General features: G+C 32.6%; 2 protein-coding genes across 2 annotated transcripts; both read right to left on the bottom strand.

Moving 5' to 3' along the window:
• Nucleotides 1-2: 2 nt before the first annotated feature.
• On the bottom strand, nt 3-7501 carry LOC128185935 (uncharacterized). The gene is made up of 12 exons (XM_052855646.1): nt 7440-7501; nt 5014-5166; nt 4023-4105; nt 3743-3814; nt 3237-3366; nt 2723-2854; nt 2209-2282; nt 1952-2023; nt 1551-1713; nt 754-842; nt 413-515; nt 3-283 (listed from the first exon to the last, which is right to left on the bottom strand). The coding sequence occupies exons 1-12, from the start codon at nt 7465-7467 to the stop codon at nt 18-20; spliced, it is 1365 nt and encodes a 454-aa protein (XP_052711606.1). The 5' UTR covers nt 7468-7501; the 3' UTR covers nt 3-17.
• Nucleotides 7502-9259: 1758 nt separating this feature from the next.
• LOC128185936 (uncharacterized) lies at nt 9260-15517 on the bottom strand. Its single transcript, XM_052855647.1, has 12 exons — nt 15431-15517; nt 14275-14427; nt 13649-13731; nt 12761-12832; nt 12283-12403; nt 11668-11799; nt 11232-11305; nt 10984-11055; nt 10424-10601; nt 9964-10052; nt 9664-9766; nt 9260-9537 (listed from the first exon to the last, which is right to left on the bottom strand). Exons 1-12 carry the CDS (start codon nt 15441-15443, stop codon nt 9275-9277), a joined length of 1353 nt encoding a protein of 450 aa, XP_052711607.1. The 5' UTR covers nt 15444-15517; the 3' UTR covers nt 9260-9274.

Genomic DNA, 15517 nt, shown 5'->3' with positions numbered 1-15517 from the left:
ACAACAATTAAATGGGTTTATTGCTTCCTTAGTTGACATAGAGCATAATGAGAATCAGAGCAATCCTCAGCCTGAATGGTATTTGAGTGCAAACTGGACGTGACAGCACACATATCACTGTATGTGCTGTTCACGTTATGCAAGTTAAGGAAACTTGACGAGACTGTCCTTCCAGTGGACTCCCAGATGTATGTAGGGTGTGTGTGACTTTTGTGGTATTTCACAGCGTCCACAAACACGTGGTCGTAATGATGATGATACTTATGATGATCGGAGTGTGGATCTAAATTCAAAAGTCGTCAATTGCAAAAGAGTCAATTTATTTACATCTTTGAAAACCATCAATTTGAAAATGACTTTAAAAAATATTTCATACGTTTTAATTAAAAATACTAAACTATCAAAAACATACCTAGGGAATAACGGAACAAATTGTAGTAGTGAGTTGTCACAGCTGATAATTTGGAGGGGTCCGTAAAGGTTGCTAGCTGTCCGCAATGAATGTTACAGTAATCCTGGACAGAAAGTGTTATCAACATTTACATTAAATATAATTGTTTTGGCCAAAAGTTCTAATCGGGATGAATTTTTGTATACAATAAAATAATTTAAACAAAACATATCGGATAATAGCAGTAAAAAAGACACTATATCTATTTGTCTCTACGTTTCAATGTTCTTGTCTGTATTTTTTTTATTTGCGAAATTTTTTCTTCAAAACCTTAGATAATCAATACAAAAAATTGTTAATACCTTTCCGTTTTGCCTTGTTCCTTCAGTGCCGGAGATAAAATAGCACTCGTTGTTCACTTGATAATAAAACGTTCCTGTGCACTGACATACTGAAACAATTAAATAAAGTTATTTCAATACATTGTCCCTACCCTCTAGTAAAAGCGTTTTAATTTCACACGCTGTTTACTCGAAAAAGTCTTAAGAATCGGAATAGGATCTCAAAACCTGGTCGCTTATATGCTTTCTACTTAAATAATTAGACGATGTTTCATAATCTTTAAACTATCAAAAAAGAGATAAGAAGAACATATTTCTACCGAAAAAGGAAATGAAATATATTGAATTAGGAGCATACGTATGATTTCTTTATTACAAAATGGTATGGTAATGTACTAGTAAATGATAAATAATTGTATGGTTCACTTCATTCCCCCTTTTATAGAAGCTTTGAACAGGTTTCCTGCCACCAAACTGAACATGAAATATCAAGTTAGTTTACCTTTTCTGCAAAGAATTTCGATGTATAATAAACAAAATAATAATAGACTGCAGATGTTCTCATCAGGTGTATAATGTACATGTACTTAAGCACTGAGAAATAAATATCAGTTTTCACTGGAGCTTGTTGTTGAGTTTGAACCTTTGCTCACACTATCACACTTATTTACAGATATCGTAAAGAAAATATTCACTTTGATCTACATCTCTGAATTCAGTTCATACTGTTTTCTGTGACATAGGCAAATGATTATTTCTTATTGATCTATACATGTACAATACAGTGAACTGTAAGTTGAAATAGTGCGCCTACTAACATGGATCATTGGTTGTAGTAGTTGTTGTCGTGGTTGTTGTAGTTGGTGTGGTTGTCACGGCCTTGAGATGATCGTTACATAGGTTACCATCACAACACCCACCTGCCAAAGCCCGCTTACGTCCAAACGTGCTCACCGCCATTGACGTTAATTTGTTGCATAGCTGTGTAACAAAGTGTAAAAAAAACAAGATTCTTCGGTATATATGTGTTTTAATGCATGGATTGTATAAAAGTTAGATATTTTAAGGATATGCATTGATGGACAGTATAAATGATCCTTAGAAGCTCAGTTGGTAACCTAATTTACTGCACATGATCAACTTTTTAAAGTTTGTTTTTGTCAATTTAGAATGTGAAAACCAAATATAGGGTTTTAGTTATGAAAAAACAAAATCATACAATGTCTGGTGCGCATCCAAGTCGAAAACCGTGTTCGTGGTAAGTATTGATTGTTTCTATCCCATAACAATGCTACAAAATAAAGGGGAAAAGTGCTTCCTGTACTAACTAATCAATAGTATAACAATGTTAACATTGATGCGGCTTAAGGATTACTGACTATGTTGGAGAGAGAGAGAGAGAGAGAGAGAGAGAGAGAGAGAGAGAGAGAGAGAGAGAGAGAGAGAGAGAGAGGAGAGAGAGAATAAATTACACACCTCTCCTTGTTGACACACACGTGTGGAATTACACTGACTGGAATCAGAAACGTAGTCACAGTCATAGCACTGTTCTGAAATAAAAATCATAAAATCATGTGTGACTTATCAATAACATTACATGGTTGAATTACTATTAAATATCTGGTGTTCATGGTTTCATGGTAAATAACAAAAATAATTATACCAATTGTACATCTGTTCATCTGTCAATTTTACATTTCATACATTGTATATTACATATTTGTTAGCACTAAATACTAAAAGCAATACGTAAATTCCTTGTTAAATGCGAAAAATCAGCCTCTGCGTATAATAGGAAGAAGCAGCCCACGCATATTTTAAAATTTCGTCTTTTCTTTTTCAAATAGTTTTGAGATACATGTATATGACATTTAACAAAACACTGATTCTTGCGATAATATGTTCTTGTAATTTGATGCAAAACAGCTTAATTGCGGAATTAAGCACTTAAGTAAAATAAGAAATTTACTGTATATGCCATCTGACTTACTGCAGGCGCCGCATGTCAGAGGGCAAAGTGATTTGGCACAAGCTGTGTCACATATGCTGGCATCTGAGGACAGAAGGTCTCGACAAGCGTCGTCGTGAATGTCTGTACAAGAGGCAGCGGTCTGTCTCACAACTGAAGATAACGATGAAAGAATAATAATTTAGTTGATCGATATTCGTCTTTTTATAGGAGCGATCGAACTTTATGTAAAACATCAGAAAGGTAATAAACAAATGAGATTTTAGTGTTCAAAAATCATAAATGATTGAATAATTAAAGAAGAGATCTATAAATGAGTTGATACATGATGGAGCGAAAGGATGACTTGCACTGCAATGTGCCAAAATATAAAAGAATTTGACGAACTAAAATATTGCATTCTTAAATATGCATAAAAATTTCATTTTTTTTTAAAGATTTCTTGCTTCAAGAATACCTACATACGATTACTATTGATTATGTATACATTCAAAAAATAAAGTTGTACTAGTACTGAATTTGTGGTAGTCTATACCTTTGTCTTTGTTTCCTCTTCTGATAGGAAACTTCCTGGCTGCTGTTGTTGTTGTTGTTGGCTGGGTCTTGTTGTTGTTGCATAAGTCAGTGGAGCAACATATCGTATTGTTGTCTGCACTGTCGCACACCTGAATTTAAAAAAAATTCTCACAAATATGATGTTCTACTCATCGAAAATTCTCTTCCCATTATTTAGGATAATAAGACTTAGTCTAACTAATCCAGATCAACAGTTAAGGCAAGTGGCACAACTGAACTAAAAATTAGTTAAGCAATTAAATTTTTGAATAAAAAGTAAAACTTCGTTTAAAATAATATTTTTAAGCACATCAAGATTCAAGAATTAAGAAGAAAAAGACATTTCAAATATTTTTTTAAAAATTATTTTACGGGTTAATAAAATATCTTACACCACTCATGATCAAACTAACAAAATGACTCAAAAATAATGTGAATATACCAACCAGATAACTTGTCATACCTGCATAAAATTGGAGTACTTACATTTCCTAAAGCACATCCAAGTCCAAATACTTCTCTAAAGTCGTCTGTGTAAGACTTTGCCAAGATACATTTCTAGAACACGGAACACAAGTGATTTTACTGCATTTCGGTGGGTTTTTTTGTAAAAAAAAAAATGCACGTTGTGTATTACTTGATTAAACCATTTCATTATAAACATGTTCGATAATTGTGACTTTTTCTTTTGAAACTGACGGATTTGGAGATAAAAAAAAAAGTCTGTAGACAAGAAATACAAAACACGTGTAAAAGAGTAGCTTACGAAATCCTTGCTCGGACACTCTATTGTTGTGTTGCAGTTTTCAGGTCGAGCCACAGCTCTACACGAGTAGCATGTTACAGACGCTTAGAATATACAAAATACTGGTTAAACTTTCATCGATTTTAATTTTTACAAAAATACTAAAACTTTTTGTCCAATTTCCGTTTTCGATTTATTCGCGTAATAATATATATTTGTAATCAAGTAGCAATTGTATAAAACTATGCTCGTTTTCTAAACAAAATAACAAATAAAAAGGAGTTAAAGATCATTTTGCTATGAGTAACCAGTTTCTGTATCTGTATATATAAGAATATAAGAGCAAGATTAATATATAGTTAGTCTGTGAATGTGAATTTCTTTTTTAATATTATGATCCAATCACCCAATTTCTACCTCTCCCTCATCATCCTCTCGCCCCCATTAAATAACCCCTCCCCCATACAAAATATCCACTTTCATGACAATGATTAAATATAGTGTTGATAATGTGCGCTTGCGTATATATACGTACAAATATATATAGTTAGTTAGTTAGCGTAAGAGTAATGTATTGATCAAATTTGTTATAACTTAATATGTCTAATATAAACAGTATCTTTTTTTTTCTGTGAAAGATGTACCTAATTTTTTTTTAAAAGTTTATGTACATATTGGTAACTAAAAACGAATCTTTTCTGCATATACTTGTAATTGAATTGCTGTTGATGCAATTAGACTTTAAAATACTTGTACAAATTTTCTTTCAATTCAAAAAAGCAAGAAAATATAGGGCAACCAAACTAAATTGAAATACATTCAATTTGTGTTTTATCACGAAGTTTCATTTTAATCGTGAACCTTAAAACACAACCATAAACATAATCACATGATGGCTTAAAAATCAGTATTATTATATATAAAACCAACAAATCAAATTATTGATTGAATATTTTTGCAGAAAACTCAAGCACTTTTGAACCTTAACTCTTGTCCTTTTCTGATTTTTTACCACATTTCTGACAGGTTCTAGGACATAAAGTGGCGTAGCAACTCCCGTAGTCACACATCGCTGGGTTCTGTGCGGCAAACTTCTGACAGGCGGATGTGCTGACGTCATCACAAGCAAATACATTATGTGAGACGAATACAAGTGAGAACAAAGCTAAAATGTAATAAAAAGAATAATTCACAACATAAGTTGTATTTTATCGAAAAATATCATCTGAGGAGAAACAGTCAAATATATAAAGGAAAAATACAATGCAAGAGCATAGCAATCAGGGGCCTCTAAAAATATTAAAGGTAGGATAAGGTGACATATTGGAGTGAGAATCCTCTGCTGAGCCGTCACACCCGCCTTGTGCTATTTGTAGGAACCGGGAAAAAATTCCTAAAAATCTGAAGAAAATTTGGTGATTAATTATGGCCTTACAATAAGTTTGAAAATCGTCGGTATGCGACCCAGTGGGAGATAATATTTCCTGACAAGGTCGATGTATCGACCATAGAATTAACGACAATATGACTTCCATCGGGACTGCTGATAGTCCTGTTTTATCAACTTGTTTGTCAGTAGCTCTTCTTGCATTAGAAACTGTTCATACGTAGAGCCTGCCCTTGAGTATCGAATGAACTGAGAGACAAAAACTCCATATGCAGGTGATAAAGCTTTATGGCTACATATGTAATGACAATTTACTATAGAAAAATGGAAGTAAATTACTTTAATAACAAAGTTTTTTTGATAGGTTACCATCTATGTCCTTTTTCATTCAAATACCAAAATATGAAACAGATCACGCAGACTCTGTACTATCTAAAGTTTTAATCCAAGTTCACTAGGACATATCAAGTCGACGTAAGTATGGAATTAATAATTGTTAATTGACTATACGTCGTCGATATACCTGAATGGTGATTTTCATGTAAAAGTTTTCGAATTGACTCTGCTTCATATGAATATGAAAATAGGTTTGCTAACAATGGGGTGCAATTGGTATAATTATATTAATGGCAATTTGAACAGATCGTAATGATTCTTATTTATCAACTACCTACATAATAAACTATATCAATCCGGTTGAAATTTCATTTTATTAAAATTATTTATTAAAGATGGTAAAAGCTTAAACTAAGTCTTCAAGGATCACTTTGTTCGATTTTGAGCAAAAACATTGCCTAAATGTTGTTTAAAGTTACAGTGTAAAGGTTTATTTATGCCGTAGCATATCGTCGCTGTAAATGAAGTAAAACTTTTACTGATAAAAAAGCAAAGATTAACCGTTTACTTCTTTACCAGTGCAGTTTGCTTTTTTTTTAATAATAGATACATAAAACCATTAAATTTGTTTGAAAGTATATGCAGCATAACAAAAGTGTATCTTTATTTAATTTGCTATCTTAATTGTTTCTTGAGGGTGATAAAAGTTGGAATATGCCCTACATAGCTTTGACCATTGACTTAAATAACAAAAACACCATCATTAAAGCTGACATGAATTCATAAAAGCATTTGGTCGCCATATTAGTTTCGATCGCTCCTCTACTGCCACTGGGGTATATATACCGGTTGAGAAAGATACGGTCGGTTGCTTTCCGATCGAGGCATTCACGTTGCACGGACTTCTAAACGCATGAACTACACATTGTAGTAAAATGTAGTAATAAAGAATAAAGAAAACAACAATCAATGAAATACAAATATATTTATTCTTTGAAAGGATGTCCAAGGTATCCGTCTTATTTTTGCAGACAGTGCTGTCTTATTTCGCATGCACATCGAACACGTGTGTCGTTCATACAGAGTGCATAACGTCGGCATCTTCTTGAAAACCCCGGCGACACTACATCCAACACAGTAGATTAATGATAGTAAATCCAAGAAAGTAACAACGTTTCCCTCCATTCCTACAAAAACTCCCCGTTTATAAAATCCATGTGATAATTGACATTGCTCGATCTGCCACAGTGTGTGTGGTTTGCGCATGTGCGAAGTTATAACATACCCAGGGAAACGGTCTACAATTCTCGAGGAATTTTTAAAGTATCTGCGCCTGAATTTCTGTCTGTCTTGTTTCGTCGTTTATTGGATATATCTTGCCAGTGAAGTGGTTGTCATATTATTTTTGTTCAAAAAGCGTTTTTACAAGTCTTTTCGTCCAAGGTAACGTGTTCGGGTGTATGAAATTCCTGAATGCGGTGAAGCATGACGAGGGATCTTGGCCTTATATAGGGAGTGTGAAGCGATGAGCAGAACAATATAAATCGACAACTAATATGGCGGTAGTCGGAGATAAAAGGGAAATAATGCGTATTTATGTATTCATGTCAGCTTTAAATCAATCGAGTGGCGCACGACCGCACAAGTAAACCGAACTAATTTTTGAATTTCATTTAAAGCTTGTCGATATCATTTCTTATATAATGTAGTATTACCTAATATTGGAATCCATATTGCAGCCATGTTCGTTTTATCTCAGACCAAGGTGTGTAAAGAGTATAGATAAGATATCATTATAGACCGCGTTAACGTCAATACTACAATATCTCGAGTAGGCATACACGGTCAAAAAATCTGCTTTATTTTTCAAGTGTGAAACATAAAAATATATATTTTTTTTTTGGGGGGGGGGGGGGTAAACAGCTGGCTTTGCATTGATATAAATGTATATGGTTTCATAAATAAAGAATGTTATGATAGTAATATACTGCATTAACTATGAGATATTTTGCACTTTGAGTCAAAACTTACATGTTTCATTACAGAAGATGACATTATGAATATATTAATAATACCTCTTACCTTTTACCATTGTGTTTACCATTGTGAAAGTTCAGAGGAAAAACACTTTTTTACTTTAGATTTTACTTTTCAGCCATACTGACCCTACACAAGAGCCTGAACCCCTAAACCAAGGGTTATAAATTTCACGAGTTAGGTAAAGGTATTCATGAAATCATAGTAATGCATTTAGTTTATTTACTCGTATTATGAGGAGGAGAAGAAGATTGACTAAACTTTAATAATTTTCTCATAAACATATTGTCCCCGCCCCAAGATCTGCACCATTGAAACAGAGGCCATAAATTTCCAAATTGGGTTTAGGGCTGTATGTTATTTATGATGATAATGTATTACTGTTCACATGTGTGGGAGTGAAGAAGATTTTCGAGAATTGACCCCTTTTCCATAATTTTCCCAGCCCGTGGGGATCCTGGGGTGGCATGGTCATAGATTTAACAGTTTTGATTTCTTATCGTAGAGATCATTCCAAAAAATGATAACAATTGTCTGTGTATTTTTTTACAGCCATTTACATCGCACGATGACAGACATGGACTACCTAGTAATGTTAAAACACGTATGTCACTGGAGCAACTCTGATTACCTATACCTAAATACAATAATATAAAAATTTCGTCGAAAACTATTACTTAATAAAACAAAACAAAATTATACTAGCTTTTTAATTGATACAAAAAAAAATATCGAAAGAGTACTAGTGCAGGAAACTCATGGGTTCAATCTGTTTATCGTATGAACATTGTTTTAGACAAATGGGTGTAAAGAAAAAAAAACCGGCCATAAACCTGATTGACAAACAATATATCTTGAAGACATAAACATGTTTAGCGATTTGTCAAAGATCCCACTTGACGCTTGACGAGTTTTATGTACAATGATTTTTTTAAAAAGTGAACGTATCAAATGAATGTGTTATAATCACACTCATTATATGTGTACACGTAAAACTACACCTACATGTACATGTTTTTTTTATTTAGGTTACATGTACAAGGAATTCCAAATTAAAATATTTCATCACGCAATGGTCTGTTGGGTTTTTATTTAAATTACAGTATACATGTACCAACGTGTTATATTTGACGTGTACAATAAATAAGCACATCAATTATTAACATTGTAACGTGGATTTAATTTATTGTATTTTATGATGCTTTATATTCCTTTACATATATTTACATGTATGCACGACAATTAGCTAACACGGTTAACAAAGATACCTACAGTTTTTGGTATCATTCACGGTTTTCGAATAACTAAACGTGTTTTACTGCTTAAAATGATAATATTTGCTATCAAATATTAAGATAATAATATTAACAAAGATCTATCCATATAGTGGTTATTTCCAAAAATATATTCCTGCATGATATTTTATTAACTTCCTCATTAGAGTTTGGAGAATTGGGAACACTGTTCTTACAAAGAAAACGCGTGAAAAGATAAGAAATAAAAGGCATTTGGTTTATTGCTTTCTAAGTTGACATAAAGCGTAATGAGAATCAGAGCAATCCGCAGCCTGAATGGTTTTTGAGTGCAAACTAGATGTGACAGCACACATATCACTGTACGTGATGTTAACGTTATGAAGGTTAAGGAAACTTGACGAGACCATCCATCCAGTGGACTCCCAGATGTATGTAGGATGTGTGTGACTTTCGTGATATTTCACAGCGTCCACAAACATGTGGTTGTAGTAATGGTAATTAAAGAAATGCGAGTGTCCGTCTATAATAGAATAAGAAAATAGTAAAATATCTAAATCTTTGAAAACTATTAAACTTTTTATAAATGTCTTTCAAAGAATGTTTAATATGTTTCAATTCAAAATCAATAAAAAAAATTGAAATTTACCGAATGAGCTACGCAAGAAATGGTAGTAGTAATTAGTCACGGCTGATAATTGTGAGGGGTCTGCAAAGGTGGCTAGCTGTCCGCAATGACTTTTACAGTAATCCTGGATTAAAGTTTTTGTTTGAAAGTTATGTAGAAGTTCTTACCGGAGGGTTTTCCAAACCCGATAGGAATTCACCAAATCTCAAAAGATTTTGAAATTAAATTAAAAAAAATCATTTATCCATAAGCTTCCTTATAATTCGATTGAATTTTTTTGTATTCCATTTTTTATTGAAAGAAGATATAAATGGTGCTTACTTTTCCATTTTGCCTTGTTCCTTTTGTGCCGGAGATGAAATAGCACTCGTTGTTCACTTGATAATGATACGTTCCTGTGCACTGACATACTGAAACGAGTCGTAAAATGCATTTCTATTAAATCTACCTCTATCTTACGCAGATTGACATCGCATCTGTGGTTCAGTTAATGTCATATAAATGTGTCACTTCGCGCCCCCCCCCCCCCCCCATTTTATACATAAGAAACCATAACCGTATTTTTTGTGTTTTGTTTTGTTTGTTCTTTTTGCTAGTAACCAAACTTTTACAATCAAGCCTGCCTTTTCGGGGAAACAAAGGTACTAAAGTAACAGAGGCTCTCATTACGTACATTGTAGTTTAGTCAAGAGAACAAAATATCATTTTCACTGGTGTTCGTTTCTTTGAAAAGTAAGTCTATTTGAGCAAGTATCAACGTCAACCTTGTATGCCTGCTTACATGGATCTTTGGTTGTTGTTGTTGTTGTTGATGATGGCATTGTTGTGGTTGTCGTGGTTGTTGTGGTTGTCACGGCCTTAAGATGGTCGTTACATAAGTTACCATCACAACAAGCACCTGCCACGGCCCGCTTACGTCCAAACGCGCTCACCGCCATCGACGTCAATTTATTGCATAACTACATAAAATGATGTTAAACAAACAAGATGTATTTTTATGCAATACGTTTCATTAGAAGACTTTTTTTTCACAGATTACTTCGGTATGTATACTTGTTTGTGTTTACATTGTTCTACTGAATAAAAATGGGACTATTTAATTAGTCTGTTTGCGGTACATTGATTTATTAACAATACAAGTTATTTCTTGACGCCAAGTTTCTACCCTTCGCGAAGTGAATTAACACCCCAAATAGCACTAAACATAATAGTTTTTTTTTATACAATCAACAAGATTATGTCCAGAAATTATCACTCTTCATGTATTCAAATTCTTAAGCAATTATGTCAAATCAGATTGTTTAATAAAAACATGCCTAAACTATGTTGAAAAAATCATACAATGTCTGGTGCGCATCCAAGTCGAAAACCGTGCTCGCCGTACGAATTAATTGTTTCTATACCGTAACAAAACTATAAAAAAAGAAAAATGAAAAAATTATTAAAATATCAATATTATCCTGTTTTATATCGATATTGTTAATAAAACTTCTAATATATTATCCATACAAAAAGGAACAGAGAGAACAAGAAAAGAGAGAGAGAGAAAGAGAGAAAGAGAGAGAGAATAACGAGAGAGAATAACACACCTCCCCTTGTTGACAAAGACGTGTGGAGGTACACTGACTGGAATCAGAAACATAGTCACATTCATAGCACTGTTCTGAAATAAAATGCATGTTGATTTTCAGTAACACGTACCATATTGTTCAACCAACATTTTAAATCCCACGTGTCTGCTTTCGGGTCCTTTGGATAACATTGTGAACATAAATGCAATAATGTTTGTAAAAACCATAAAACAGTGATTTCTTTTAAACGCTTTCAATAGGGCAATTAAATCAATATACTTGCCTTAAACGAGGCAGTACAGTCATAAACATCAAATAACTACTAGCAATCAAAGATATCAAACTTAATGCCAAGACAAATCAAAACGGGTCTCTGTTTTCTCTAATCATTTTATACATACACATGAACATGTTGATTTATTTGATAGCAAACATTATTTTCAACGTGGCTTACTGCAGGCTCCGCACGTAACAGGGCAAAGTGTTTTGGCACAAGTTGTGTTACATATGTTGGCATCTGAGGACAGAAGGTCTCGACAAGCATCTTCGTGAATGTCCGTACATGAGGCAGCGGTCTGTCTTACAACTATAGATAACGAAGAAAAGTGGTGGTCTTTTATTGAATTAAATACTAATGAACAACGTTTATTATCAGTGTAATCTTTTTAAAGGTGTTTCAGGACGTTTAGTGATATATGGAAAAGTCAATAAACAATTCTATTGAGTATTTTTATATATGCAAAATTTAATACAATATGAATGTGAAACATACCAAAATTTCTTTTTTTGAACTATGACTGGATGATCAAATGCGTGAGTGAAATAAATGATAGAATGTGTAAAAGTGGTGTATAAGTTGGAAAATAATTTACCGAAAAGATGAACAAACACAGCAGCTAACCCAAGAATGACAAAAGTAATGTTATTCTTTAATTACAAACAGTTTTCTTTTTCTTTCTAGATTAATTAGTATGTCTCAAAATCATTTCATATATATAACTATAAACATATCTAAAATTTAGAAATTAGTACATGTAATGAATTTGATGGACTGTTTAACAGTTTTTACCATTGTCTCTGTTTCCTCTTCTGATAGGAACCTTTCTGGTCGTTGCTGTTGTTGGCTGAGGTTTGTTATTACATAAGTCACTGGAACAACATGCCGTCTCACCGTTGGGATTGTCACAAACCTGAATTTATGTGAAACAATTCTACAATAAAAGTATAAACTTTGGAAATCCTCTTCCCATTGCTCAGTAAAATGAAATTTAATCTAATAAGTCGAAATCAAACCGGAAAAAAATATACAAAGACTAATACAATTGAATCGATAAATTGATTGAAGAATTTAATCTTTTAATAGAAAATATTACATTGTTTAATTTGAATTTCTGTAGCAATTCAAGAATGAATATTAACAAAGGACTTTCAAACAATAATATTAATTTAAAATTATGGTAATCTCTGACATTATATTAATGTACATACAGACAGACTGACTCAACACTAATGTGAAAGTATATCGTCTACAAAAGTGGAGTACTTACACTTCCCAAGGCACATCCAAGTGCAAAAACTTCTCTAAAGTCGTCTGTGAAAGACTTTGCCAAGATACATTCCTAGGTCGGGGAAGTAAAATAAGCCAAATTAGTGAAATGTTGTATTAAACAATGCAACCACATGTTGTTTGTATTGGTGAAATTTACATTATGTATAATGTTCTTCCACCACTTTATCATAAATATGTACTTTAACTATGACTTTTTGTTCGTAAAAATAATTGAAGAATATAAAGATAATCAAAGTACTGAAGGACTGAAAACCGGGCTCTTTTGGTGTGTCTTTTTGCATATTGTGTAGTAAAGACTGAAAATCTCTCTCTCTCTCTCTCTCTCTCTCTCTCTCTCTCTCTCTCTCTCTCTCTCTCTCTCATGCTTTAAATATCGGCAAAGCGTCAGAGAGCGACCAAATTTTGTAATCGGCTATAAAAAAATATGTCTGTCTAGTAGAAAAAAGTTCAACAGTTGCTGCCTTGTATTTTGCAACAAGCGTTATATATTCAATCCCCATTTCTCCAACGCGCAGCGAAGTAGTTCATGGAAATTCATGCGCATTGTATTTGTCTAAAATGCATAGTTTTGTTTTAAAACACGTTATTAATAAGAAAACTAAAAAAGATAGACAATTCTTTCAAAATTAAAAAAAAGAAACAAAATGCCATCACTTTTGACAAAACGTGGCTCTTTGTGTAACTATTTGGTATAGCGGAAGCTTTTAATTTGACGCTGTTTGTTTTTTTGTACTTTTGAAGTTGTGCTATTTATAGTAACAATGGCGATTTGCCTGCCTACAGCCAGGACTCTGCTTTCAGCAGAGCCTGGCTAAAAATGGCATGTATGCAAGAAATACAAAACACGTGTAAAACAGAAGCTCACGTGATCCTTGCTTGGACACACTATTGTTGTGTTGCAGTTCTCAGGCCTAGTCACAGCTCCACACTTGTAGCACTTTAAAGACGCTTAAAATAAACCAAAACAAAATACTATAGTATAATTTCAACTAATTTTGATATAGGAAAAAATTTATTTCTTTTGGCTAGTTTCAGATATGTTCTAAGCAGTCTGTTCACTACTCATATTTATCAAAAAGTTAACTGAGACTTGTAATTTATTAGCAATTGAATAAAAGTATACGAAAATGCTCTGAAGATTGAGTTGGTTAAAACAACCAGTTTGACTTGTACAATCTATTTCTTGCACATTTATTCATTTTTACTTGCAGTAAGTGCACTCGGATGAGAAATCATCCTCTATGTATGCATTCATAAAGGGATATATAATTGTGTACTTAAATAAACACAAGTAAAATAAAAAAAACTTTTGCAAATAAAAAAAATGTGTTACATTGAATCCTTTAATCTTATACATAACAAAAAAAATCATGATTAGTTAGTTTTAGAAAAATCATATTTAATTATAAAAATCTTGTAAAACGTTATCAATTGAATAATTACAACGATAGCACTAGAAATCTTTGGATTTAGTAAATGTCCTTATCTCACCACATTTGTGACAGGTTCTCGGACATAAGGTGGCGTAACAACTCCCGTAGTCACACATCGCTGGGTTTTGTGCGGCAAACATCTGACAGGCGGATGTGCTAACGTCATCACAAGCAAATACGTGTTGGGAGACGTATAGAAGTGAAAAAATAACTAAAATGTTACAAAAATAAAATTTATAACATAAGTTGTATTTTATCTAATCATCTATTTACATATTGTGCATAATAAAGGAAATCCTAATAATCAATGGTAATCTAATTTCTAATCATTTTAGGTAAATATCAATCATATACAAAATATCAAAAATTAAAAATTTTAATGAACAATGTGTTTGAAGGTAATAACACTTTTTTTCCTCTCTCTCAGAAAAATGAAATCATAGAAATTCAGAACAAGAGATAAATCCTGTGTTGTTATTTCATGTGAAACAATTTTTTTTTTTCGATTTTTTTTTCACTACAGGTAGTATCTTGTTGCTTTACTACATAGTTTAGATTATGTCAAACTTTCACTGATAAAGAAACATACAGTAGCAACTTAGTAATACGCTTTTAAATAACCTAAAGAGCTGCATTCATGTTTGTATGCACTGATGATTTCTATAAATACGACAAAATAGAATAGCTCACAAAAGGCTTTCGTATTGGTTTTAGTTAAACCATTCATTTCATTTGAATAGTGACAATTCATTTATCATCGCTTTTGGTATGCATATTAATTTGCGTTGATTTTTGACTTAATCAATAATAATACCAACAACAGAATGTCTTAAATAAGCAGCATAAGTTTGTTAATATACGGTTACCGTAAAACAAACAAAACTAACAAATGTCGAGGAAAAATAAATGTGTTGAAAAATTTCGGATGAATGGTAACCATACATTTTTTCGAGAACCCTATAAGGTTTCTTGTAGGTGTGTTCAGATTACATTACTTCAATGAAATCAATGATTGTTGAAAATTGCACACGTTTTCTTCTAATCAAAAATAAGCCTATAAATTTTGTAAACACGTTTACAAGAAACATTTGACCGTAATGCAATAAAATCACAATAATGATTTCAATAACTTAAGGTTTTTATTTCAGTTGCAACGATTCTAAATCTCCAAATGACTCCTTTAAATTGTGTTTCATGTTTTACAAATATCTTACCTTGGATGATCATGTTTACGCCTTTATGACTTCTCTCCTTATCGAAGTTCACCAGTCCGTTTTGTTGCCCGTGTGTAGTATATGATA

This window comes from Crassostrea angulata, chromosome 5 (assembly GCF_025612915.1).
Source record: "Crassostrea angulata isolate pt1a10 chromosome 5, ASM2561291v2, whole genome shotgun sequence".
Taxonomy (NCBI): domain Eukaryota; kingdom Metazoa; phylum Mollusca; class Bivalvia; order Ostreida; family Ostreidae; genus Magallana; species Magallana angulata.
The sequence above is the reverse complement of the archived record's forward strand: the minus strand, read 5'-3'. Positions and strand labels throughout refer to the sequence as shown.